The sequence below is a fragment of the Brachyhypopomus gauderio genome, chromosome 5 (assembly GCF_052324685.1).
Source record: "Brachyhypopomus gauderio isolate BG-103 chromosome 5, BGAUD_0.2, whole genome shotgun sequence".
Classification (NCBI taxonomy): Eukaryota; Metazoa; Chordata; class Actinopteri; order Gymnotiformes; family Hypopomidae; genus Brachyhypopomus; species Brachyhypopomus gauderio.
Genome location: NC_135215.1, coordinates 8750031 through 8777676, shown reverse-complemented (window position 1 = coordinate 8777676; position 27646 = coordinate 8750031). Strand labels below are relative to the sequence as shown.

The 27646-nt window shown below is 45.6% G+C and overlaps 1 protein-coding gene across 2 annotated transcripts; it reads left to right on the top strand.

The window, feature by feature from the left end:
• Nucleotides 1-1534: 1534 nt before the first annotated feature.
• dcn (decorin) lies at nt 1535-19503 on the top strand. Of its 2 annotated transcripts, none has more exons than XM_077005371.1 (8): nt 1535-1693; nt 9548-9782; nt 14303-14415; nt 15771-15984; nt 16837-16950; nt 17666-17759; nt 18156-18294; nt 18415-19503. In XM_077005371.1, the coding sequence occupies exons 2-8, from the start codon at nt 9560-9562 to the stop codon at nt 18613-18615; spliced, it is 1098 nt and encodes a 365-aa protein (XP_076861486.1). In that variant the 5' UTR covers nt 1535-1693; nt 9548-9559; the 3' UTR covers nt 18616-19503. The 2 variants fall into 2 exon arrangements, with proteins under 2 accessions (XP_076861486.1, XP_076861487.1); XM_077005372.1 differs by having other exon boundaries at nt 1548-1693; nt 9499-9782.
• Nucleotides 19504-27646: the final 8143 nt, after the last annotated feature.

Sequence of the window (27646 nt, the reverse complement as noted above, 5' to 3'; positions counted from 1 at the left end):
GGGGGGGGGGGTATAGCAGCGAATAAGCAGGTGACCATCTGTAACCTCCCTTGAGCTAACGCAAACAGCCTTCAGCTTCCCCGAGCTGTTACCTGTAGACTGTAACTTTCCTCACAAAACTAACATTACTAAAGTTGAACTAAAGCTAGCATTAGCATGTGTTATTGACTTCACTAATGGTGATGCTAACATGGGATTGATAGCAGTAATCAAATAAGTATATGCTCATTTTACTGTAGGCAGAGTAGATCCCCAGGTATTAGCTAACCATTGTTAGGTCATGTAAAGTCACAAATTAGGATGGATTCACATTTTAAAACTCAGGAAAAATACACAGACGTAATGAGAGTGTGTAATGCCAGAATGACCCAACGCTGCTCAACTTTCTGCTCTAATGGGTAACACTCATCACTGCTTGACCTGATATTTCAAAGCGATTAAGTTTAATCTGTTAACTTAATCTTACTAAGTGGATACAAAAAGCAAATTGGAGAGAAAAAATGGAGAGTGACAAAGAAAAGACAAGAGGAGAAAAGGTAAAGCAGCTTAGTGAACCATGGCTTTGGGTGGAGGCTTTGGATGGAGGCTTTGGGTGGAGGCTTTGGGTGGAGGCTTTGGATGGAGGCTTTGGGTGGAGGCTTTGGATGGTGGTTTGGATGGAGGCTTTGGTTAACCCAGCGCTTCTCAAAGTGTGGGGCGCTTCTCAAAGAGAACCACTGGGTTAACCACCTGGAGTGAAAGGCAGTAGATCCTTCCTCTTCATCTCCTGCTACTCCATCCTCACACTGAATAGGTCTCTGAGTCTGTTCCTTAAAGCTTACAAGTGTGTGTGTGTGTGTGTGTGTGTGTGTGTGTGTGTGTGTGTGTGTGTGTGTGTGTGTGTGTGTGTGTGTGTGTGTTTACATATGTGTACGTGTTGCAGTAGTGTGTGTGTGTGTGTGTGTGTGTGTGTGTGTGTTGCGGTAGTCTATGGTCATTTACATTTACAGCCTGTGGTTCTCTGAATGACTGTCTAAGAAACAAAGGCATGGTGAGGAGAAAGGGGGAATGTTTCCACTACACAAAAAAGGGAGGGAGATATATAGAGAGAGAGTGAGAGAGAGAGAGAGAGAGAGAGAGAGATAGAGAGAGCTGTCATTACAAGATGTCACAGTGTGAAAGATAGCCAGTGGAGACACTATTCATTGACTACAGTCTTCAGTATTTTCCTTTGACTCTCTCTCTGTCTTTCTCTCTCTCTCTCTCTCTCTCTCTCTCTCTGCACTAAATCTAACCCCATTTCTTCCTCATTCTACCCTTTTTTTCTCTTTTTCACTCTATCCAACTGTGTTCCTTTTTTCTTGTCTTCCAACTGCTTTTCAGAATGTTGCATGTGGGGGGAAGTTCTCCACCAATTATCTAATTCAAGAGGGACTCCTCCAAGAAACCGACCCCTCCCTCTTTTTCAGCTCTCTCTCCCTCCACCTCCCTCTCTCTCTCTCTCTCTCTCTCTCTCTCTCTCTCTCTCTCTCTCTCCTCTCTCTCTCTCTCTCCCTCTCTCTCTCCTTCCTCCCATACTAGAACACACCTGCTCTTGGCTGTGTGCGTTCACACAGTGATCAGCGTTTGGCCTGCTACACAGCTGCACACATCACTTTCTGGATTTGGGGGCATTCGTGTGCAACTCTTGCCACTTTCTGCCAACACAGCACAGGTAGGCGCCTTTCCACTCACGCCACACATCCCCGAAACCTTGTCTTGCCGTCCTGCTAAGTCCTGCTTCAAGACATGGGGCGTCTGCATGTTGCATGACAGTTGAAAAACTGGGACTGCACTTTTAAGGTTTCATCTGAGATTGTGCTTCTTGCCTTAAGAGCATTTTTGAAGCGCTGTGTTCGGTCTGCTTGGTCTGTGCACCTTCCCTGCTGTGAGAGATAATGTTTGTTCTCCGACAGTAAGGTGCATGATATGACTGAAATGGCAGAGCTTACAAAAAATAACAAGTGAATATTATAGATTCAGTGATGTTTGTGCATGTTCTCAGTTCAAAGCCACAGGTATCTTGCCTGCCATGTGACTGCTGTTAGCATTCTGATGAGAGAAACCATAGTGTGTGTGTGTGGGTGTGTGTGTGTGTGTGTGCATGCATGCGTGCGTGTGTGTATCTGCGTGTCATTTTATTAGGGGGTGTGGTGCAATAGGGACCAGGTGATGCTACTCTTGCATGTGTGTGTGTGTGTGTGTGTGTGTGTGTGTGTGTGTGTGTGTGTGTGTGTGTGTGTGTGTGTGTGATGCATTTTTTTCTACTGTCTTCCTCTTCCAGCCCTTCATGCACAACTCATGGTTTGAACGTGAGAATGATTCTGAGAATTCAGACTTGCTTCTTCCTCCTCCTTCCTCCTCCTTCCTCCTCCTTCCTCCTCCTTGCTCCCCCTCCTCCTCCTCCACTCTTCCTCCTCCCTGGGCTCAGTATGTGTCGTGAGTTTCACTGGTGGACCAGGCGATTTGTCCACCCAGGACCAGTCACCATGCCTCACATGCCTGTCTGTGCTAGAGGGAGGTAGGACATCTGAGAGACGACAGAGTCCCTGAAGTTGAAAAACGGCTTCAGCTTCTCTCTTCTTCGCCTCTTCCTCATCACCACCAGCCTGGGAGGAACTTTTGACTGAGTTCACTTGTTTCTTTTAACACAAAGATTATTTTAGTGGCTTTAACTTGGTCTTTAATAATCTCCTGGTGTGTGTAAGTGTGTGTGTGTGGATGGGGAATTGAAAAGAAATACTTTTTTCCTTTTTCTTGTCCTTGTTCTATTTTCTCTCTGTGGATGCTATGCAGAATGAAGGAGAACTGGTGGAGGCCAGAGAGGTCTGGTCTGGAGCTCTGGGTACTGCTCCTGTGGTCTCACTGTGTCTCGTGAGCTCTGTGTGCTGCTCATGTGATCTCACTGTGCCTCGTGAGCACCGTGTGCTGCTCGTGTGGTCTCAGTGTCTCTGCTTCTCATTACCTGAGTCTGGCCCCACAGTGATGCCTCTACCGTCTGCTCGCCTCAAGCTACACGTACTGATGGAGCCTGTTGCTGGTCTGATGCTGATTGGTGGAGAGAGAAAGAGAGAGACAGGGAATAGAGAGATAGACAGACAATGAGAGAGAGAGAAAGAGAGAAAGAGAGAGAGATGTGTATTTGACACCCACATCCCATTAATCCTGTAATGATTACGCTTCCTTCCGACCATGGGCAGATCTGACAGAGCACTTCCTATCAGCCCACCACAAAATTCCCAACTAACTCAAAACACAAGTGGAGAGTGGGAAGGCCCCAAACAGGGAGAAGGGCTCCAGACCCCAAACAGTAGAGGGGCTCCAGGCCCCAAACAGTAGAGGGGCTCCAGGCCCCAAACAGTAGAGGGCCTCCAGACCCCAAACAGTAGAGGGGCTCCAGACCCCAAACAGTAGAGGGCCTCCAGGCCCCAAACAGTAGAGGGGCTCCAGGCCCCAAACAGTAGAGGGCCTCCAGACCCCAAACAGTAGAGGGCCTCCAGACCCCAAACAGTAGAGGGCCTCCAGGCCCCAAACAGTAGAGGGGCTCCAGGCCCCAAACAGTAGAGGGCCTCCAGACCCCAAACAGTAGAGGGGCTCCAGACCCCAAACAGGGAGAGGAGCTCTAGGCCCCAAACAGTAGAGGGGCTCCAGGCCCCAAACAGTAGAGGGGCTCCAGACCCCAAACAGTAGAGGGCCTCCAGGCCCCAAACAGTAGAGGGGCTCCAGGCCCCAAACAGGGAGAGGAGCTCTAGGCCCCAAACAGTAGAGGGCCTCCAGGCCCCAAACAGTAGAGGGGCTCCAGGCCCCAAACAGGGAGAGGGGCTCCAGGCCCCAAACAGTAGAAGGCCTCCAGGCCCCAAACAGTAGAGGGGCTCCAGGCCCCAAACAGTAGAGGGGCTCCAGACCCCAAACAGTAGAAGGCCTCCAGGCCCCAAACAGTAGAGGGGCTCCAGACCCCAAACAGTAGAGGGGCTCCAGACCCCAAACAGTAGAGGGGCTCCAGGCCCCAAACAGGGAGAGGAGCTCCAGGCCCCAAACAGGGAGAGGAGCTCCAGGTGAAGTCTAAGGGTCAGTGAGAGTGAAACAGATGAGGCTCTAGAAGCTACAGCACTGGGAACGCTTTGTGTCTCAGCAGGTTGTTCCAGTGCCCTGTCAGTCCTCTCCAGTGGAAAATCATGTGACTGGCCTGAGCCACGAAGGTGCTTCCGAGGACAGGGTTTTCCACTTCCACTAGCCCCGCCCACCGGCCCCTCCCATGAGTCCCGCCCTTCTGATCTAGAGTAACCAGAATTGCTGAAGACTTCTAGAATAACTAGAATTCACTACTGGACCCAGACAGAAACAGTCCACGTAATGTAATGGGGACACAGAAAAATAAAAAAAACAAATCCTTAACAGAAAGGGAATAGAGGTGTGAGGAGAGGCATGGTGTGGTGAAAGTTAAATCGGCCTATTTTACACCATAAATACTGTTACAGTGGTAAATGGCACTGACCTCGCTGGAGTAATTCCCATGTGTCTGAACCAGTCATGTCCCACCTCGCAAACGGACCTTATACACCCTGCTTGCTTTCACTGCTCAAACACCATTCTGTGGTCTTTTTGGTGTGGATCCCAAGAGACATGAGAATTACCCAAAGCTTTGTGAGAAAGTCTTAATTGTATATTGGCAGTAGCATAAACATTGGGTTAGTGGTCTGAAATGCTTTCAGGACTTAAATACAGTATAATCCATGTTAGCATGGTTCAAGAGTGCTGTTTATTTAGCTGATTATATTTCCGTTTTGAGGTGATATTTACGATAGTTTCCCTCCATTTATGGACCGAAAGACTGTATGACTGAACCTTGACTATGCTAACATTTACCAGTAGAGTTTTAAAACATAAATGCTAAATGGTCTCTACTGGCTTCTAGTTGTCAATGGCAGTCACAGATGAATATTTAAAGTGAAATATTTTTTATAGTTATTCAAGAAAAGCTGGACACGTCATTATAGAACTCTTGGAGGAATATTGGAGAAGTATAGCTGAATATTGCTGTTTTTCTAGAACGGATGGAGGGAGAGATTACTGTAGAACTGCTGGAGGGGTCATTCTACAGCTGTTCTTTGTTTTAGAAGCGGTCATTAAGCTGGTAATGGTGTCCAAAATGTCCTACAGCCTTATAAATACCTTACACAGCTTCATGGCTGCCATCCCCTGTGGAGCGTGACCTCTGAAGAGTCCAGTGGAAAAGTGGGTGTGAGCAGAGATATTGGTCATTATAACAAATCTGAGCACACACCATGCACTCACGAAAGTGAGCCTCATTATCAGAACCTTAAGGATGCATGTTGGCAATACTAAGCCACAAAACATTTCTGAAGGCTGTTAAGTTGACCGTAGACCGTTCTAACCAGGTGACTCATTGTAGTGTAAATGTGAGCAGAAGAGCTAATGGACTGTCACATGCCTTCACACTGATGTGTGTCCTACTGAAGTGCTACTGATTGGAGACCCTCTGTTTACCAAAGATAGATTTTTGTTCAAAGGTTTGTTTTGTTATACAGTACTTTCATATATAGATTATATTTTATTATGCTGGTCAGTTTCCAAAAAGGCAGTACTGATAATAGCTCTAAAAATGATGACATTATGACTCTATCAGCACAGTACAGTACAATAAATAACAACTGGACTTCAAACATCATTCTTCTGGTCTTGCTAATCATTTTATATTATGAGTGACATTCATCACTTCTTCAGTCAGGGGAAGATCCTTCTCTGCAGGGTCGGTCTCTAAACCTGTAGATATTACACCCTCGGTTAAATAGCACTGGACTAGAAGGTGAAATTAGTCATCCTTTCTTTTAAGAAGCATAAATATAAACTTAATGACTACATTGGCTACAACACAGCAACATACCAGTTATCTAACATTATATGTTAGTGATATATGCAGAGGTTAATGTGTGAAAGACACCAACACTATACAGGCCTGCTGCCTATATGTGAGTCAGAGCGCTGAGTCAGACTGGCTGAGGTAATATGTTCCCAGTCTGGAGCACCATGCATCAATCTTACTGGCAATACTTTGGCACTCAGTGCTGGTTGCCGTTTTTAGTGGACAAAAGTTGGGAAGGTGGACAGGATGCAACCCCCCCTGCTCAGTAACACCCCCCCCCCCCCCCCATTCTGCTCAGCTACCCCCTGCTTGTGTCCTGGGGGAGTTGATTCCAACCTGCTCTAACACAACCTAGAGTTCTGAGTCTTGAAAGCTCAAGAGGAGAAACAGAGAGGAAATTAAGAAAAGAAAGAAAGAAAGGAAAACATGATTGCGAGGGTAAGCTGTTTGTTTGAAGACTCTTATATCCCTTCTTCTCCCACTTCAGAGGTCTGAGGGTGATGTTCTTGGTTAAATGTCCAGTACAAAACAAGGCAGGAAATGGGCACCAGGAGACCTTTGCTGGGAATAGCACACATGGTCCTGATTTGCGCAGGGACGGTTCCCATTAGGGGCGGAGGGGCTATGATGATCAGTCTGGTTTTGATGGTTAACGCAGTGGGGCACAGAAGAGTGAAATGCTAGCGGTGCGCCTTCACGCTCTGGCCAACGTCATCTTCCTGCACTTCCCGTAACCCAGACCGGCGGATCACAAGCATATTGAGTCACTCAGATATCTACTTTGCCCATCAACGTGGACACAACACTAGATGGTTTGTATATAATTAGTAATGACAGGACAATAGAACATGAGCATGATGCTGTATAATATGGTGACAGCATTTAGGGACAAAATTAAACAGAGAAAACAGAACATCCAGACAAAAGACTCAGATGCAGGACACTCAGATACAAATACTCAGATGCAGGACACTCAGATACAAATACTCAGATGCAGAATAATGACAAAATACTCACAACATGCACTCAATGTCCAGACATAAAGATTCTAAACACTCCAAACATAGATTGATCAGACAAAATCGTCACACAGAAAATACAATGCAAATATACAAAGAAAATACAAAATACAATATTGATACACAAAGCAGTCACACACACAGTAGACACTGAATACCCAATCAGAATATCAAGACCTTTGATGTGACAGGGTGTGATTTTCAAGGTTTGTTTTTAAATATTCAAGCAAAACATTTTTCCTACTGTAGTGATGAAAACAGAGGTGAGAGACACAGAGGCTCTACTGCTTCATGTTGTCACCTATCAGAATGCATGTTGTTCCCAGACCACAATAAACCCTCAGAGACAAACAGGGCTCAGTCTCTGTGGTAAGACATTAACAGGCAAGAACACCTGCTTGCCACGTGGCGCCCAGGTGTTGGTATAGCCTCCTAATCTAGGTTATGCTGATTACGCACATGTTCAGACCAGCTATGTCACAGCATGCCTGCATCACACCTGCACCAGGAGATTCCTTTTTATATACAAACAAAATGCAAAAACTCCTATTTTCCTTTTCGACAACAGCAAAACAACACCTGGAGTTTCCACACTGACCTGTGTGCGTGGGGAGGTGGTGATCAGATAGCAGACTGTCATGGAAGGAATCCAGTAGTCCTTGTAATAATGAGGGAGGGTCAGTCCTGCAGACACTGCCTCTCCTGTGTCCACTTGCTTGACTGTAACGTCTCAAGGGACATAACTGAACAGACTTCCCTCTGATTCTTTAGCCTAGGAACTTTGAAGCTAAGTTTCCCCCTTCTACACAGGACAGGTCAGGGTGAGGACGGAACTGAAGGGACTGGTAGCAGCATGTGGAAGATGTGCTCATCAAGCAGTGGTTTCATACTGTGTTTACTAGTACATATCCCTATGGTGTAAATCACCAGTGACGAGATGCAGAAATCAGGGGTCAAAGTGTCACATTGTCTGGGGCCTTGTCCACTTTTTCACCTTAATGTTTTATGTGTGTTTTAAACCATCAAAGGTTTAAAACCTTTGATATGTGTGGGAATCTGATTAACACCCATTCTCAGAGGACAGAGCTCTTTAATGTCCTGGACCTTATCATGAAGAACCACAGAGTGCTGGAGAACAAGCAAAGATCCTGTGGGACCTCCAGATCTAGACAGATTAACAAGTAGTGATGAACCAACCAGACATGGTGATAGTAGATAAGATGCAGAAAACAGCAGTGGTAACAGACACGGCAATCTCACATAACGGAAACATTCAAAGAGGAGAGAATATGACAATGTGGAAAAATACCAGGGACTGAAAGAAGAATTAGATTAACACAAGGGTTGTCCCAGTGGTGAAGATGCGCCCCAGACCTGTGAGCCCCATGACCCCCACGACCCCCATGACCCAGACGACCCCGACGCTGGAGGACTGCAGCACATCCCAGCAATACCATCAATCTCAGTCCAGAAGAACGTAGTCCCAGAAACAGCAAATATACTGCACCACACCCTCAACCTCCCAGGCCTTCGGTTGGGGGCCTGAGTGTGAGCAAAAACATATGAAGAGTGAGAAAAGAATGACATTTTTATTTATTTTGTAAAAATTGGTCCTCTCATTCTGTTATAGAGATAAGGCCTTTCACTGTGAGTCTAACAGAGAAACAGAGGTGGTCAGGTTCAAGTTCTAACTTCACAGAGGTCACCATCCAAGCGTTTGGTTACTTTACTCTAATTATACCGTATGCCATGAAAGAGGGCAAGAGAGAGAGAGAGAGAGAGAGTGAGAGGGAAAGAGACAGAGAAAGAGACAGAGGGAGATAGTCTGAGAAAGAGAGACGGGAAATTGTTTGGACATGCCTTGACCCTGAACTTACTTACCCAGCAATTTTCCTTTCATTCAAAAGCTACCCTGCACAGGGTTGTACGTGTGTGTGTGTACATATGTGTGTGTGCATGTGTATATGTGTACATGTGTATGTGTGTACATATGTGTGTACATGTGTATGTGTGTACATATGTGTGTACATGTGTGTGTGTGTGTACATGTGTGTATTTGTGTACATATATGTGTACATGTGTATGTGTGTACATATGTGGATCAGAGTGTATATAAAGATGAGATCTGTAGCTGATATCTCTGCAGTATGTGTGCAGTTTTACTCTGCTAGACTAAAAGTAGAATAAGTCTGACCAGATTCACTTACACAAGGGTAAACGTGGATCCCTAGAGTCTTGTGGGTGATTGGTGATCATTTCAGATCAGTTGTATTTGGCCCTCCCAGGAGAACACCCCCCTTCATGACACTGCTGATGAGCTGATGAGCTGTGCAGTACAGAGAGGGTGTAATTCGGTTTTGCTACCTGAAATTGATGGTTTTAAGCATTTACAATATTAATCCAATATTTTATATATTCATAATAATTCAGATATTCATAATCTGTATTAAACATACTCCATTAAAGTATGGTGGTATACACTATTGAACAATAAATATTGTGAACTTTGACCCTGTTTTCTAAATTCCTTAACAGTCTACTCACTGACATTGCCCCTTCTTCCTCTCCCATTGACAGGTAAACCACTCAACCTCTGACCTTTGCCCTTTCCCCCTGTGGCTCCCAGGTCACTGACATCATGAGGCTGGCCTGTCTCATCCTGCTCCTGGTGTCTGTGTGCTGGGCCTTGCCCTTCCGTCAGTCTGGATTCCTGGACTTCATGATGGAGGACGAGCCTGGATCAGCTATCTTCCCAGATCTGGCCCCGCCCAAAGAGGAGTTTCCACCTGAACAGCCCGTCGGGCCCATGTGCCCCTTCAGGTGCCAGTGTCACCTCCGTGTGGTGCAGTGCTCTGATCTACGTAAGCTCTCTCAATAGCACGATTACCTTCTTATTTCTTCTTTTACACAATTCCACCATTTTACACTGATCTAAATAGTCTATCAACATTAACCTGGGAATAATATAATTACATAATAATCTAGTAATATAGTAATCTAATGTAAGGGATATGAGAACCCAGATTTAGTGGTTTCACTGCTTTACCTCATTAGTTAATGACCAAGGTCTTCCTCAGATTAGAGTTTACAGTAATAAAACACTAAACTCTGAGTACCTCTATAAAATTCCTGATCTAAAGGAGATTTTGTTCAGGCACCCTGATCTTGAAATCCTTTAAAAAATATGCATAGAAGCTCAAAAACATTTTCAAACGATGAAGACATTTTCTCATACATCCATTTGACCTGCGTTCCTATTGAATTTTCACTGGATAAGCCACTGTGCCACTATGATCCATGCTAGAAGGAAAAGAAAAATATATATAATTATCAAGACAGCAGTTTGGCTCATGTACTTCTGCTGCTGTACAGATTTGCTTTTCTAAGGCTTTTCTCCCCAAGCTGAGATGGGATTTGCTGTAGTAGCTCTTTAAGGCTGAGAACGCCAGGACGTTTGTACTTTCTGAGGCAGAAGTGTGAGTGTGGTAGCCATCAGAAGTGTGAGTGTGGTAGCCATCAGAAGTGTGAGTGTGGTAGCCATCAGAAGTGTTAGTGTGGTAGCCATCAGAAGTGTGAGTGTGGTAGCCATCAGAAGTGTGAGTGTGGTAGCCATCAGAAGTGTGAGTGTGGTAGCCATCAGAAGTGTGAGTGTGAGTACAGATCTTCTCCTGCCACTGTCATCGGCGCCTGGCTTTGATAGCACGCTTGCTTCATCACACACAGTAAATGCTCTCACATGCTGTGAGCACTGGGTCACTTCCGCTTATAAACCAAGCTCTGGCCACAGGACAGCAGCCTCTGTTCTTAATCGCTTCCACAGGCAGTGTGTGTGTGTGTGTGTGTGTGTGTGTGTGTGTGTGTGTGTGTGTGTGTGTGTGTGTGTGTGTGTGTGTGTGTGTGTGTGTGTGTGTGTGTGTGTCCCCATCTTCAGAGGCTTTTCATGCTGCAAACGTGGTCTATCTTCACAGTCAAACAAACTTTCACTCGGCATCAACCATGAACTGCTCAATGCATTGTTTCCATGTAATTGGAAAGATTTTGTGAGATTACTTTGCTTCTCTGGGACTATTCCTGCATGTCTGGGACTATTCCTGCATGTCTGGGACTATTCCTGCATGTCTGGGACTATTTCTGCATGTCTGGGACTATTCCTGCATGTCTGGGACTATTCCTGCATGTCTGGGACTATTTCTGCATGTCTGGGACTATTCCTGCATGTCTGGGACTATTCCTGCATGTCTGGGACTATTTCTGCATGTCTGGGACTATTCCTGCATGTCTGGGACTATTTCTGCATGTCTGGGACTATTCCTGCATGTCTGGGACTATTCCTGCATGTCTGGGACTATTCCTGCATGTCTGGGACTATTTCTGCATGTCTGGGACTATTCCTGCATGTCTGGGACTATTCCTGCATGTCTGGGACTATTCCTGCATGTCTGGGACTATTCCTGCATGTCTGGGACTATTCCTGCATGTCTGGGACTATTCCTGCATGTCTGGGACTATTCCTGCATGTCTGGGACTATTCCTGCATGTCTGGGACTATTCCTGCATGTCTGGGACTATTCCTGCATGTCTGGGACTATTTCTGCTTGTTTTCACTGGGAGGTTTTCTTTGTTCTATTTTACTGAAGCAGAACTATTGGCTCCTAAGATCCTGTGTCTTCTCCTTTTAAAAGGAACATTTAATCTGCTGTTTTTTGTTTTCCAAGGTTAGTCTTGATTATTGTTACAAAACCCCTCAAAGAGAGATGGTCTGGTGTCTGTTTATGAAGATATCTATCTAGGCTACAATATTTTAGTTTATATTATGTGTAAACTGCTTTCCCCCCTTAATATAGATATGTTGCAGAAACTAACTTGATTGCTTACAGAGAAGCTGTATTAATTATACACTGGACACAAATTCCAGACGGTGTTGATTCCATTACAAAAAGACTATGATGTGGGGGAAAAATCATAATTATCTAACATTACAACACTAAAAAGAATCTGTTTAAGCTCACAAGTCCTGAGGCCTTTAAATATGACCAAGAAGGATGACAACTGAGAAAGGGGAGAGAGAGAGAGAGAGAGAGAGAGAGAGAGAGAGAGAGAGAGAGAGAGGGAGAGAGAGAAATGGAGGAGAGAGAGAGGAGAATGAGAATGAAAGAGAGAAGAAAGAGATGAGAGAGGGAATGAGAGAATGAGAGGAGAGAGTGGGAGAGAGGAATGAGAGATAAAGAGATAGAGAAGAGAAGCTTGGATTCACTAGTCTATAGGCCCCATCTGTTCCACAGCCCCTCTGGCAGACGTCGTAGAGAGGGGGGCAGTGAAAGAGAAGAAAGAGAGAGGGATGAGGGGAGGAGAGGAGCGGCCAACGTGTCTGCGCTCTGTCCAAACTCACCCTGCCTGCAATACACACAGAGCTGCAGAGCTGCAAAGAACACAGAAACCCGAGCAGCGGTCCCCATCTGGGACATAGCCATTTTTGCTGGAGAAATACATGGGGCTTTGGTGATGTTACTGAACGCTATATGCAGTTGTTGAGTGCAGAGGGTGTGGAAACTGCATGTTGAGGTCCAGACTTCTCTTGGCTTCCCTAAGCAAATGATTTTGTGTAGTTGTATATAATCTGTTTTTAGAGGCAAGCATTTACAAAGACTTCTGCAGTCACTTAAAATTCAGATGCAATTTGTGTGTGGGCAAATGTGGTTTTACATGTTTGTGTGCATGTGATTCAGTCTCTTTTGCTGTTCTTGGGGCAAAAACAGAGGAGCAACCCTCTATTGCCAGGCCTATTGACCTCCATTTGATCTCTGACCTCTGCCTCAAACCACTGCAGCACCCACCGATGCATTAACCTAAAAGGACAGTTTGTTATGGAATTCTAACATGCATGTCTCTGCATACATTTCAGAATTATTTATCCCCAATGGTCAAGAAATCTTGCAATCTGGTATTATATTGTTGATATAAACAATGAATATCTTCATTGAATTATAGTATGAATTTGATGAATCTGATCTGATGAATTTGATCAACATTTCAGAACTGTTTATCTTGCATGGCCAAACAGGCTTTCTCTCTAGTATCATCCTGTTTATATAAGCTGTACTGTCATCATGACCTGGTGAAATGCTAATTCAGTGGTAGTGATCAGGCTAACCCTGTGTTAATGACAGTGGTGTGTGCTGAGGGGCTCCAGCTCGGGAGACTAAACAAAACAGACCAAAGGAAACATATTTCACCAGCTCTGGCATGTTAAATGTTTTAGTGCCTCAAACTGGGTCCCAACTGCTGTTGTATCATACAAACGAAAGCATTCTCTAAAACTGTTTATATTCTTTTACACAGACATACACATGTGCATGCAGACACACACACACACACACACACACACACACACACACATGCACATGCACGCACACACACACACACACACACACACACACACACATGCACACGCACACGCACACGCACACGCACACACACACACACACACACAATGAGAGAAAGAGGTGGTGGTGGTGGGGGTCCTTTAGGTTAATGGATATGACCTAAAACACTTTCAATGATTTAATGTTCACTCTGAAACTTTCCCACTTATTTCCCACTTTCCCACTTCCCTTAATCACAATGATCGCACGCCTCTGAAATACATAATCAATACATTATTAATACATTATTCATACTGTCTGTGTATATACTTTACATCAGGCGGTCAATGACACCTTTGGAAATATCAAATGAGCGTTAAAAGTCTCTTTAGGGAGAAGCTCACTGATGTAAGAACATGTATGTGTTGTGTGATTGGCTGTGTGTTCTTAGCACTTACAGTGTACTGCTCCAAACCAGAGGTGTTGTATGGAGCATGTACACGACAACACTGAGCCACCATTGCAGGGGAGGCCTTGAGTGGTCTGTCATGGCAGAGGTACCCAGAAATCATTGCATCTTTGCCTTCAGCACCTGAACAGCAGGACTCTGCTTGATTTGCAATGAATCAATGCTTTACCCCTGCCATTGTCTAAAAACTCAGTTTCCCACCAGCCCATGCTCTCAACAGGAAACACTATGTGTGCCCAGTGAATTCCAAGGCAAACAATCTAACATGTTTCATCTTCTTTCTGTGTCTTCCATTGTAATTACTTGTTACAAGAGTTAAGATTCAGATAACAACTTTTAAAGAGAAGTGCTTCAGTGTGGTCCTGGGCAAAGAAGACATTTTAGTACATGTTCCATTTTTCTGATGTGAATTTTCTTGTAATGAGAAATAATTAACAATGAAATTTAACAGTTTATTAACAACAGCTAAACCTAAAATCCAGCAGTAGCATCTACACATAGTTTGATGACATCCCACTGTTGTCACTGATGCCTCTTGTGTCTTCTCCAGGGTTGGAGAATGTTCCCGAGGATATTCCAAGTGATGCTTCTCTGTTGGATCTTCAGAACAATAAGATCAGTGAGATCAGAGAGAATGACTTCAAAGGACTCAAAGGGCTTCATGTAAGCCAGATCTCTCTCTCTCTCTCTCTCTCTCCATCTATCCCTCCCTCTCTCTGTCTCTCTCTCATTCATCTTTCTCTGCGTCTCTTTCGATCTCCCTCTCTAACACAGTCATCTGAGTGTGTTTCATGAGGCTAACTTTATTTAACCTTAGAGAATGAGCTCAGCTGGCAGTGCTTCAGGTCCGCCTGAATGACTGCTACGTGGACTGTTTTATGTGCGCTATAAAACAAGGGAAAGAAAAGCATCATCGTCCAAAAACTAGCTGAAACTTTTCTCTGTGTTTGGAAATTGGATGCAAATTGGCTTATTTAATCTGCAAAGAATTCAAACTAATCTGTTGTTCAAAAGTTCTTTGGAGTAATTGAGGACAAGGCTTTGCTTCCTGGCCTGTTACTGAAGGAAACAGACCAGACGGCGTGTCTGCTGTTTTGCATGGCGTGGGGGCGTGTTTCCCAAAAACAATTAAATCCTGAAATATGGAGATGTTTGAAGGTTACTGGCCAGCCGTGTTGTCAAAACCACCTCCCTATCTGTGGGAAGCTTTAGCATGGTGAGCGTCGATATCCTGCGGCCTAGCAATCATAAAGAGCATGCCCTCCATATGCCCTGTCTCGAGAACTCAGACCTTCTCCCCCCTCACTCACTCACTCCCCCCAACGCCTTATACCAGACCGTTCCAGATGCTGGAGACAGGGAGATGTCTGTAAGCAAATAGTACCTCCTGAAGCACAATAAATACCGCCTGCTCCACGCTGCTCCCGGGGTGCATTACTTACCCTGTGTGAAACAACACATTCTCCACATTTCTCCCTGTCTGGATGCTTGTCAAGAGAAGAGGGCAGACGGAGATCCTTCACACTGTGATGGAACCACCACGCTAACAGCCGCACAGAGCATGGATCCACCCATTTTCACCAGAACTAGGAATGTGATACTAATGAAAAGGAGAATAATTCATGACGATACATTGGTCCTGACTGGTTTATTAGCTCTAAGAAAGTTAATGCTCATTTTCTATGTATTGTAATACCTGCAATTTTGACTGCTATTAGAATCGGCAATGTTACTTTTTGAAAAAGGACTTTTTCATCGTGCATATTCCAAAAGAATTCACACTTGAATTACTTTCTTTTACTCATCTAAACTTTGGAAAATGTTTATTAAAGATATCAACATGATATAACAATAACCATAACAGTAGCCAGTAGTAGTAGTAGTTGTGGTCCTAATTGGTAATTAACATTTTACACAAGTGCAATGTGCTGCTCTAAATTGGCAGACAACCTCTAAATCTCAATCCACATGGTTCCTCCTGAGAATCACCATATTCCTTTGCTGGTCTTGTCTTCCAGGCCCTGATCTTGGTGAATAATAAGATCACTACCATTCACGCCAAAGCCTTTTCTCCTCTGATCAACCTGGAGAGGCTCTACCTGTCCAAGAACATGCTGAAGGACATTCCCTCCAACATGCCCAAGACTCTGCAGGAGTTACGTATCCACGAGAACAAGATCACCAAGCTTAAGAAGACCACGTTCACTGGACTGCCCAATATTCTCGTCATGGGTAAGCAGGGTGTGAGAGGTTCTGTGGGGTCAAATGCATTTCCTCCAATAGGCTGATCCAATACTGATACGATATACTAACCAGATCAAGACATTTCAAAGCACTTATATAAATGGTTCTCTGCACTACAGATGTATGTTGGCTCTTATCTAACAGACATTTGTATTCTTGTAGGGCACATATTACCTGATCTCCCCACATTCATACCAAATGATATTTGTAATCCTGTTTTTTAGTCATTGGTCAGAATTACCATGTTTACCTGCCAAAGATGTCAAGTAAATATGAAGACGTTACATGAATAATAATAAACCTATTTTGCATTGAACACTAGATTACTTTGTGTCATATATATATTAAAGAGGTGTTCTCTCTGCATCTGCACCAGGTGTGTGTGTGTGTGTGTGTGTGTGTGTGTGTGTGTGTGTGTGTGTGTGTGTGTGTGTGTGTGTGTGTGTGTGTGTGTGTGTGTGTGTGTGTGTGTGTGTGCAAGCATGTATATGTGTGTGGGCATGTGCATGCCTTATTCTGCATACATTACAGTTTTCCACTTCAGTAAATTTATTTCCTTAATTCATTTGTGTTCATACACCCTGAAACACAAGAACCTTGTTTTCTAGTTGTTCAGTTGTGTATTAAACACTCTTTCCACTCGTGTTAAAGCACCAGGGCCTACGGTATGGAATGCACATGCACAAACCAGCCAATCACAGAATCAGAATCAGATAAACTTTCAGGGCATTCCACACACCATCTGGTGGAAAATGCAGAAAAATGAGCCAACCATGGTGTCTATTAGCACGTTAATAACCTTGAATGTTTAGTTATCAACTACATGCTCACCTTCCTCAGAGCTCGGCTCCAATCCATTGGCGGGTTCGGCAGTGGATGGAGGAGCTTTTGCAGATCTGAAGAGGGTCTCCTATATCCGTATCGCTGACACCAACATCACCAGCATCCCTAAAGGTAAATATCACAAATACAGCAGTACACCTTTTTTTAGCAGTAGCTTCTTTGCAATGTTATTTTCCCTGATTTAACATATAATAGAGGAGGACCACTTGCTAGGCGAGACAGAGGGGAGGGGCAGACACAGAGAGAGGAGGGGCAGAGAGACAGAGGGGAGGAGCAGAGAGAGTGAGGGGAGGGGCAGAGAGGGAGACAGAGGGAAGGGGCAAAGAGAGAGGGGTGAGAGGCAGAGAGAGAAAAGGGTGGGGCAGAGAGAGATAGAGGAGAGGGGCAAAGAAAAAGAGAGGGGAGGGGCAGATAGAGAAAGGGGAGGGGCAAATAGAGAAAGGGGAGGGACTGAGATATAAAGAGGAGGGGCAAATAGAGAAAGTGGAGGGGCTGAGAGAAAAAGAGGAGGGGCTGAGAGAGCACTCCAAGGTGGCCATGGGCCTGCAGATGGTTTGTGTTTAATCTGGTTTTAGAGATTGTTGAGAGGTGCGTATAGGCATTTATTTACTTTAGTCTGTTCTTCAGCTTTACAACCATTTTTGGATTAATCACTCGATTCATGTGGGTGTGTCCTTCTAACACCCCAGATATCCATATCAAAGAAACCACTGACCAGGCTACTTAGACAGCGATTGTACAAATATTCATGGTCTGTGCTTGATTTGGTTCTGAATGATCCGCTGTCACAAATGTTCTTCACATTTCTTGCTTTGACTACCGTCAGGCCTGCCAAGCTCTCTGTCAGAACTTCACCTCGATGGGAACAAAATCTCCAAGGTTACCGCTGAGAGCCTGAAAGGTCTCAAGAACCTAGCCAAGTAAGAACTTCAAGAACCAGCTCCATGATGTAATGCTTATGCCCCACCCACACATGGCTTCAAACTCAGTGATACAACTGAATAGTCAGAAACAGATTTGTCATTTCTGCCCTTTGACACATTAGTCCTCTGGCAGAGCAGAGGTTCTCCTTTGATCCATTACATGAAGGACCTAATCACATGACTTTGACCCGCTTAGCAGTGTAAAAACAAAATATTCTAATGTTTATTTATTTGTTTGTGTGCGTGCGTGCGTGCGTGCGCGCGCATGCATGCGTGCGTGTGCGTGCGTGCGTGCGTGCGTGCGTGCGTGCGTGTGTGTGTGTGTGTGTGTGTGTGTGTGTGTGTGTGTGTGTGTGTGTGTGTGTGTGTGTGTGTGTGTGTGTGTGTGTGAAGACTGGGTTTGAGCCACAATGAGATCAGCGTTGTGGAGAACGGTTCACTGGCCAATGTACCACACCTGAGGGAACTCCATCTGGACAACAACGCTCTCACCACTATACCTGCTGGCCTGCCTGAGCACAAGTACATCCAGGTGAGTAATGTCTTCCTGCTCAGAGCCCAGAAGACCAGACCTCTCTTCAGATTAGCTGTTATGATGGATGTTATGATAGTGTGTTATTTATCAACCATTGTTGTGTTTCAATACTTTCAGGTGATCTACCTCCATGTCAACAAAATAGCCACTGTGGGAACAGAAGACTTCTGCCCCTCTAGCTACAACACGAAGAAGGCCATGTATTCTGGCATCAGTCTGTTCAGTAACCCTGTGCCTTACTGGGAGGTTCAACCAATCACCTTCCGCTGTGTCTTTGATCGCTCTGCCATTCAGCTGGGCAACTACAGGAAGAAGTAGAGCATCCAATCAAAGTGCCTGATCACTGTTGTCATCCCGCCCCCTTTCAACAGCACCTCAAGTGTCTAACTCAATTCGAATGTCCTAACAGCAGACTAACACAAAATGTGTTTTGAGTATTTTAAGATGACATACATACAGAAAGTCTGCTACATTAAGTCATTCAGTAATTTTCCAAATTGTACTGGTAATACTGGGAGCTAATCTCAAGTGAAACTTAATTAATGTCAAATAACTTGCATGTACACAAAAAAATAATAATAATCAAGCTCAAGCTGAACACATCAGGTTTGTCTTATACATCCATATAGCGCTACTGGAAACTTGTGTTAAATGGAGGAGAAGAATTTAAATGATTTTTACCACTTAGAATAACCAAATGCACATACACCATGCTCTCTGACTCAGCGCAATGTGATTGACAAAACAATGCTTTTGACATATATACAAAAGATCCACTCCTGGCCTCTCTGGGTCTTTGGGACTTTATGCGTTCTATAAACTCGACTCGATGCCAAGACAGAGCCCGCTGAGCGGGTGGTGAGGGGGGCATTGTGCCAGCCTGCCCTGAAGAGGAGCACAGCATCGTATAGTCCATGAACTCACCCACTATCACCCGTGTAGAAGTAGCCATGTCCAGCGGGTATTATCAACAACACAGTCTTTATGTCCACGCACTGTCTTCTCTCCTTTGCAGTAACCACGTCATGAGCTGTCTTGTTGCAATATCTTCTTCCTTTTGCTTCAGATGTTTTTCTTTTTCTCTTTTTTATTTTGTTTTTCATCCTAAGCCCCACTTCCATGTAACATAAGATAGACAATGCAGCCAAGGTGAACATAGCTCTTTAAGATGTAGAATAAAATCTATTGTCTTTTTAATGGAAGCAATTTCCAAAGACTTATAAGCATGCTTTTTCACAGTTCTTTCTCCAGAGGGTGTGTAATGCGTACCGTGTTATAAGCGTGTGTGCCTGATCATGTGTCTTTACTGTCTTACAGTGGCGGGAGCAGGGAGACATGGACCCACATGTCCCCCTCTTTTGTGTTAGAAATTGTCTCATGTATAGAAGCTGTATATAAATGCTGTGTACAAAAAAACACTCCCTCTCCTTGCTTTAAGCACAAGCACTTACCGTAGTAGTCAAACTTTAATATATCAGCAATAAAGGAGGCCTCTGTCTGGAATAGAGGTTCATGTCGTAAACCAGGTAAAGAAACAAATCGCAAACACTCTTTGGGGACTAACACACACATACTCACACACAGCTGTTTGACACATGTTCTGTGGCACACAGGGTTTGTGTGAGCAGAAGAGAAGATGGGTGTTTGTGTGTGTGTGTGTGTGTGTGTGTGTGTGTATGTGTGTGTGTGTGTGTGTGTGTGTGTGTGTGTGTGTGTGTGTGCACGCGCACGTGATGTGGATGGTACAGACTGTAGCTATGACGATATGACTGCATCACGAACATACAGGAAACCTCTGAGGTGTCTGGTGATAGACTGATGTTTTGATCTTTTGTCATTATCACTGTGAAGTTGACTTAGACTGGTCCTCTGTTCACTGTTTGTGTGTTACACAAATGGTATTTACTCCCCTAGCTCTAACCCTAGCCCTAACCCTAGCCATTTTGCACCAGCTAGATTTCCTATAAGTTAATGACACAGAGAAACAATACATAATTTAGGGCTACCAGTGCAATAGGAGAAAAAAGATGTCCTGATCCAACTCTATATATATAATATGAAGAATGACTTTATGCTGACTGTAGATAGCCATTCGCTTTCTGTCCCTCTCTTCTCTGGTGCCCCCTTGTGGTTGATGATGAACTCTCCTGTAGAAATACCTCTCTCTTTTTCTTCTTCTACCATTGCAATATGAGGCCTTATAGTTTAGTCCCTCCTTGTGTGTGTGTGTGTGTGTGTGTGTGTGTGTGTGTGTGTGTGTATGAAATAAGGATATATAGAAAGAGCTACATTGTGTACCCATGTATGTATGTATAGTCTGTATACTCCCAAGGGTTTACATTTAGGCCTGTAGAAAAAGAGCATTTATGTGTGTGTGTGTGTGTGTGTGTGTGTGTGTGTGTGTGTGTGTGTGGGCGAGTTTGTTCAACCAGTGTGTGTGTCTAACATAACAGTTGCAGCATCAGCTCTTTCTACCTGGTAAGGAACATCCATACAGACAGACAAATTTGCACACTTCATACAAAACACACTTCATGCACTTCCTAGAGCAAAGTCAGAAAATGTTCATTCTGAGATGATCCTGTCCCTGATCAAGCAGGACATTAGAATGACTAGAGGAAGGAGCACTGCAGGAAGCATGAGCACTCGTGGATGTCATTAATAAGATGAAATAATAAGGGAATATCCTGCATATGTTTGCTGACTTACACACCACCCCTGAAACACATGGGCAATCATGTGGTCATATGTGCATATGCATGTGTGTGTGTGTGTGTGTGTGTGTGTGTGTGTGTGTGTGTGTGTGTGTGTGTGTGTGTGCTCTGCTGCTCCATGTGTGTTTGCTCAGAGCAGGATCACTCCAAATCTTCATCTGAACATCCTGCAGATCCAGAGTGTTCTCCCAGAGAACCGAACATGTGTCCTCACTGTTCTTGATGAATGATGGAAAGATGTTGTTTGCATTGTTCAGTTTAAGGTTGAGTCATGCTATTCAGGATTATTCCTTGAATGCTGAAACAAACCACAGCAGTCCAGCAGTACATAATCGATCTCACACAGTTTTCCAAAGGCTGATAAAGCAATACAACATAAAGCCCATGTTCTGCAGAAAGACACGGTAGGCTAAACGTTTACTTCTGTGAATTGACAGGTTGCGTACAGATGCGTCTCAGTGGGAAGGCTGTACTGAGCATGCGTCACAGACAAGCTGCAAAGTTATGTTGGTTGCTGAGACAACCTACGATTATCAGGCGGCCTGCTCTTGAAAGTAGGGTGGGCAGGTCCTCAGTGGAACACTGGTGCCTGTGATTGGCTGGAGTCAAACACAAAACAGCTTCATGTGATTTCAGAAATTACTGCTACTGTTTCAAAATGTTGTTCATATTATGAGCGTTTTAGTCATTTTTTATTATACTTATTTGTAATTTGTGTTGTATACATTTGTCAAAACATGAAAACATATTCCAAGGTATTTACATAAAGACATTAGTTTACACTCAAAAGGATTTTGTAAACCAAACTTTGTAAACAACCAGTAAACAAGATATTTCGTTACAGTGTAAAAGCCAAAGCTCAGTTGTTCATGTGTCGCCCACGTCCGGTTCCATTATGGCCACTGACCATATCCAGATCCCCATGTATTTCATGAGGTGACAAGCTTTTAATGAACAGCTCAGCGTTGTGGGGTCAAAAGCCTTGTTCCCTCTCCATGACTGACCTAATTCAGAAAGGTGAGACCTCTGTTCAGACAGACTACACTGCATCACTGTTACTGCCAAGAAAACCAAACTGAATGGATACATTACCTGTATATACTATAGAGAGAGAGAGAGAGAGAGAGAGAGAGAGAGAGAGAGAGAGAGAGAGAGAGAGAGAGAGTAGTTCAGTGGTATGCTGAATTTCTCTCAATAGCAAAAGATTTTAGCTGAAATGTGACTGGCTCTGTCAAAGCAGAGGCTCAAAGCAGACCATGTTGAGATCTTCCCGGGCGTGCACATCAGAACACAGGCTCACAGTCAACCTCTCTAGACGGGAACACGTTTGTGTTTTCAAAATGAGTTAGAAATGGCATGGCTGAAAGAATCCAAGGTCCCTCAACAGTGTGTCCAAGCCTGTTAAACAGAACCCACTACTAATTCAGGAGATGACTGCTCTCATTCTCCCTCTGTTATGAAAATTTGTGTTATCAAAAGATGCCTTTATTTTGTTCCATAAACCTTTCACAATAAAAGAATGAGGCTTATATCTCTTTATATGTTTCTTTTATTGCACATAATTTTAGGTGTGTAACTGCAGTGTCCTGTAATAAAATATACTGCAGTACACAGTACTGCAATATGAGGCCAGGGGGATTATCTGTCACTTGTTGGAGATTTTTACCTTTACAGACAGTCCTGACTCTTCTTCTCGGATGTTTGTTAAGGTGAAAACAAACAAAATAGGTAATTACTGTTGTACGTTTCCTTTGTTATCATTGTCTTTGTTTACTTGTCTTTTTTTGTTTGTCTTTGTCCTTGTTTATGTATCTTTGTCCTTGTTTACATCTTTGTCTTTATGTATCTTTGTCTAAGTATCCTCCTCCTGAGTTCATGGATTTTTAAATGCGGTTTAGGCAGTGGGACTGGAAAAGCCATCCCCTTTTGAATTCCATTTCCATGCTTACTGTGCCGTTTTTTATTTGTCCTGCTGGAAGAGGCAGCGATGATGCAGTTTTATCTATGGGAAGAGACAGACAGTTTCTTTCTAGAAAATCTTCAACTTGAGAGTCTATCCTAATGAAATTTTCAAGACTTTTAGAAGCCCAGAAGCCCTGTAATATCACATCACACATCACATTGCATTACCCATCACTCAACACTGCATATGTATATTCAACAGTCCTGGTACGCAAATGTAATGCAAAGCATATTCTTTCTAGCATCAGTGTTACTGTCTCTGCTTGGAAATGGTACCAGTCATATCTGGAAGACCACATTATTAGGTAACATAGAGAAGATCTACATCCAATCTGTGTAAACTCTCCACTGGAGTCCTCCAAGGCTCAGTCCTAGGCCCTCTTCTTTTCGCTTTGTATACTTGTTCCCTTGGTGACTGTAACGACGGTGGTAGGGACGCACACACCGCGTTAGAGAGAGCAAGAGAGAGGTGGAACCAAGTGCCACAATAAATAACAGAACTAAAAGGAGCGCCTGAGTAACCGCGGACTGCTCAACGCGTACAAAAGAAATAAGGCAAAACAAGGACGCCAGGGGAAGTAGCTGGCTAATAGCAAAAAGGCTATTAAAACAAAAAACCCTTCCCATACAAACGGCAACGGGATAGGAAGGTAAACAGGTGAGGAAAACTTGAGGGAGGTCAGTAAGCGACGCAGGAGAGGACTCGAAAAAAGACAGAGAAGATAGACAGGGGAGATAGGTGACGAGACATCAACAGAGGCAAGCGCTGCAACAGAGAAAGAGACAAGAGGCTGAGAGCGTAACGGCATAACCACAACGAATCAGCAATGATCCGTCTCCATGGGCTTCCTTAAGAAGCCATGGCAACAGGTGAGACGGATCATTGCTGATTGCGTTGCTGGAGTCTAGGACTGGCTCGGGTGCCCCTAGTGGACGTAGATGGCACGGCATCCGAGCCAGCCCTGACAGAGCCCCCCCCTCTAGGCTCGAGACCCCGCGGGCCCAGAGCGACGGCCATGTCACGACGGAAGTCGCGAATGAGTGAGCGGTCAACAACCCGAGAGGCGGGGACCCTGGACCATTCCTCGGGCCCGTAACCCGCCCGGTCAATGAGTAACTGGTCAACGAGTAAACGAGTAACTGGTCAATGAGTAAACTGGGTTGGAGGACGCCAGGCACCTGAGTGTCTGCTCCAGGTCCTGATTAGTCCTCTCAGTCTGACCGTTGGTTTGAGGATGGAAACCCGAGGACAGACTGGTCTTGGCGCTAAGCAGACCCAGAAAAGCCCCCCAAAACCGGCTGGTGAATTGTGGCGCACGGTCGGAAACCACATCGACGGGGAACCCAAAATGCCTGACAATGTGGTGCAGGAAGAGCGAGGCGGTCTCTTTGGCAGACGGGAGCTTGGGGAGGGCTATGAACCTAGCTGTTTTGGAGAACCTGTCCACGATAACTAATATGGTCGTGTTGCCACGTGAGGGGGGCAACCCCGTAACAAAGTCCAAAGAGGCGTGAGTCCAGGGCCTGGATGGAATAGGCAAGGGGCGAAGAAGACCCGAGGGCTTAGAGTGGGTCGTTTTATTTTGAACGCATGTGACACAGGTCGAAACGAACCCGCTAACGTCCTTGTCAATCCCCGGCCACCAAAACCGTCTACGGATGAGTTCCGCCGTACGACGAGACCCTGGATGCGCAGCAAAGGGCGAGTTGTGACCCCATTCCATGACCTTTCGCAGGTTAGGGTGGACAAAAAGACGACCCGATGGCTCACCACCTGGGCCAGGGTCGGCCGCTAACGCCCGTTTAACGGCGGTCTCGACCTCCCATTGAATGGGCGCAACAATTTTGGAGACAGGAATGACCGTACCGGGCTCGGTGGAGTCGGGGGGTGTCTCCCATTGACGAGAGAGATAATCGGGCTTAATATTTTTAGTCCCTGGGCGATAGGAGAGGGTGAACTCGAAGCACCCAAAGAAAAGTGACCACCTGGCCTTTTGGCTTGCTGGAGGTAGGCCAAGTTCTTGTGGTCGGTCCATACAAGAAACGGGTGTTTGGCCCCCTCCAACCAATGCCGCCATTCTTCCAGGGCTAGCTTTACGGCCAAGAGTTCCTTATCACCCACATCGTATTTACGCTCGGCAGGAGACATACGATGTGAGTAATAAGCACATCGTAATAATGTTCTCTGGGACAGGACGGCCCCAACCCCGTAGTCAGACGCATCAACTTCCACCACAAACGGTAGGTCGGGGTTAGGCATGCACAGAACGGGCGCCGAGGTAAACCGCTCCTTGAGCTTATCAAAAGACTCCTGGGCAGCAGGAGACCAGACAAAGGGACCCGGGGTTTTCTTGGTAAGCGCGATGAGGGGACCAGCCAGAGTGCTGTAGTTCTTTATAAAATGACGGTAAAAATTAGCGAACCCCAAGAACCGTTGAACCAAACGAAGCGACGTGGGAGTGGGCCATTCGGCGACTGCTCTGATCTTAGCGGGATCCATGGCAAGAGTGTTTTGGGCTATCCTGTAGCCCAAAAAGGCCACTTCCTGGACGTGGAAAAGGGATTTTTCTAACTTAACGAACAGGTGATTCTCCAACAGAAGTTGGAGAACCCTCCTGAAGTGTTTGACGTGCTCAGACCGTGAACGGCTATAAATGAGGATGTTGTCAAGATATACAAAGGCGTACCGGTCGAGAGCCTCACGCAACACCTCATTTATAAGCCTCTGGAAGACAGCCGGGGCGTTCATCAGACCAAATGGCATCACAAGGTATTCGTAGTGACCCGATGGTGTGATGAAGGCTGTCTTCCACTCATCCCCCTCTCTGACCCTCACTAGGTTGTAGGCACTCCGAAGGTCTAGTTTAGTGAAGATGGTGGCTTGTTGGAGTGCCTCAAAGGCCATTGACATAAGCGGCAGGGGGTGACGGTCCTTGACCGTGATCTTGTTGAGACCCCTGTAATCGATGCACGGCCTCAACCCACCATCTTTCTTGCCGACAAAGAAAAACCCAGCACCGGCTGGAGACGGGGAGGGCCGTATGAACCCGGCGGCTAATGCCTCCTGGATGTATGTTTCCATGGCTCTTCGCTCGGGGGCGGCCAAAGAGAAGAGACGACCCCTAGGAGGACTAGACCCAGGAAGTAGGTCAATGGCGATGTTGTAAGACCTGTGAGGCGGAAGAAAACTGGCCTTCTTTTTGCTGAACACTGCCTGGAGGTCGTGGTAATCGGCAGGGACAGGAGATAGGTCAACGATCTCGACAGGCTTTTCAGCAGAAGAAGCAGGGAGACTCTTGCGACATGTGTTTTTGCACATAGCACCCCAAGACCCGATACTGCGCGAGAGCCAGTCTATGTCAGGGTTGTGTCGTTGTAGCCATGGAAACCCTAGTATGAGCGGCATGTAAGGGGCGCTGATGACATACAGGGAGACTAACTCAAAGTGCTCCCCGACGTGCATCTCCAGCGGTATGGTTTGGTGGTCGATACCGCCGGAGGTAAGGGTGCGGCCGTCCACCGCGGCGACAGCGAGGGGTTTGTCAAGACGAACCAGAGGGATTTTTAGTTCCTGCGCTAAAGAGCCGTCGATGAAATTAGCCGCGGCACCTGAATCAACAAAAGCGATAAGGCGTTTTTCCTGAGATTTATGCCACGACAATGAAACGTGGATGGACAGAACGGTTATGGGAGGACTTGTGTTACGACCCGCCAGAGCCTTCCCGTCTAGTGGTGGGTCGTATCTTTTCCCTGCAGCTCGGGGCATTTGGTACGTTGGTGTCCCCCACCCCCGCAGTACAGACACCGCCCCTCCTGTAAACGCGCCTGTCTTTCCTGCCGTGACAGGCGTGTGTGACCGAGCTGCATGGGTTGCGGCTCACTGCTGGGATCATTGGTTTCACCGGACTGCACAACGTCAGGCATGCGGGGTGTTTCGCGACTGTAATGTTTCTTGGTGTTTTTGCGCTCGCGTTGGTGGTTATCGAGCCGTAAATGTCAGGCTGATCAGCGCTTCTAGATCAGACGGAGGGTCGCGGAGAGCTAGTTCGTCTTTCAACTCCTCCGTTAGCCCTTCCAGAAACACGGACATGAGGGAGTCCGAACCCCAACCGCTTTCAGCCGCCAACGTGCAAAACTCTATGGAGTACTCTGCTACGGACCGCTTTCCCTGCTTGAGACGCAGAAGCCGCTGATCGACAACCCCGCCCGACGAGGGATGGTAGAAGGCTCCTTTCATGGCCCGGGAGAAGCTATCATAAGTAGCGCAAACTTCGCTCTGTTTTTCCCATACGGGGGTTGCCCAAGCCAGGGCTTTGTCTGTGAGTAAGGCTATTACGTATGCTATTTTTGCACGCTCGGTAGGGAAGCGTAGAGGTTGTTGTTCGAATACAAGCGAACACTGTAGTAGAAAACCCCTACACCCTTCGGGATCCCCTGAATAGCGAGCCGGGGCGGGGAGAGCAGGCTCGAAGTGCCGCGGGACTGCTGTGGGTTCGGCTGGGCTTGCGGGAGGCGGATCCCGATGAGCGGGAGACGGGTTACTTAAAGCCCGAATGGCAGTGGTCATGTTGTTGAGCATGATCTGGCGGAGGACCTGGTTATGGCTGCCCAACAATTGACCCTGCTGGGAGAGGGCCGCCCTTAGTTCTGCTGCTTCGTTAATAATAATAATA

Coding starts and splice junctions, on each gene's coding strand:
- dcn (XM_077005371.1), top strand. CDS start 9,560: ATGAGGCTGGCCTGTCTCATCCTGCTCCTGGTGTCTGTGTGCTGGGCC. Junction 14,416..15,770: donor AAGGACTCAAAGGGCTTCAT/GTAAGCCAGATC, acceptor CTTGTCTTCCAG/GCCCTGATCTTGGTGAATAA. Junction 18,295..18,414: donor CTGAGCACAAGTACATCCAG/GTGAGTAATGTC, acceptor CAATACTTTCAG/GTGATCTACCTCCATGTCAA.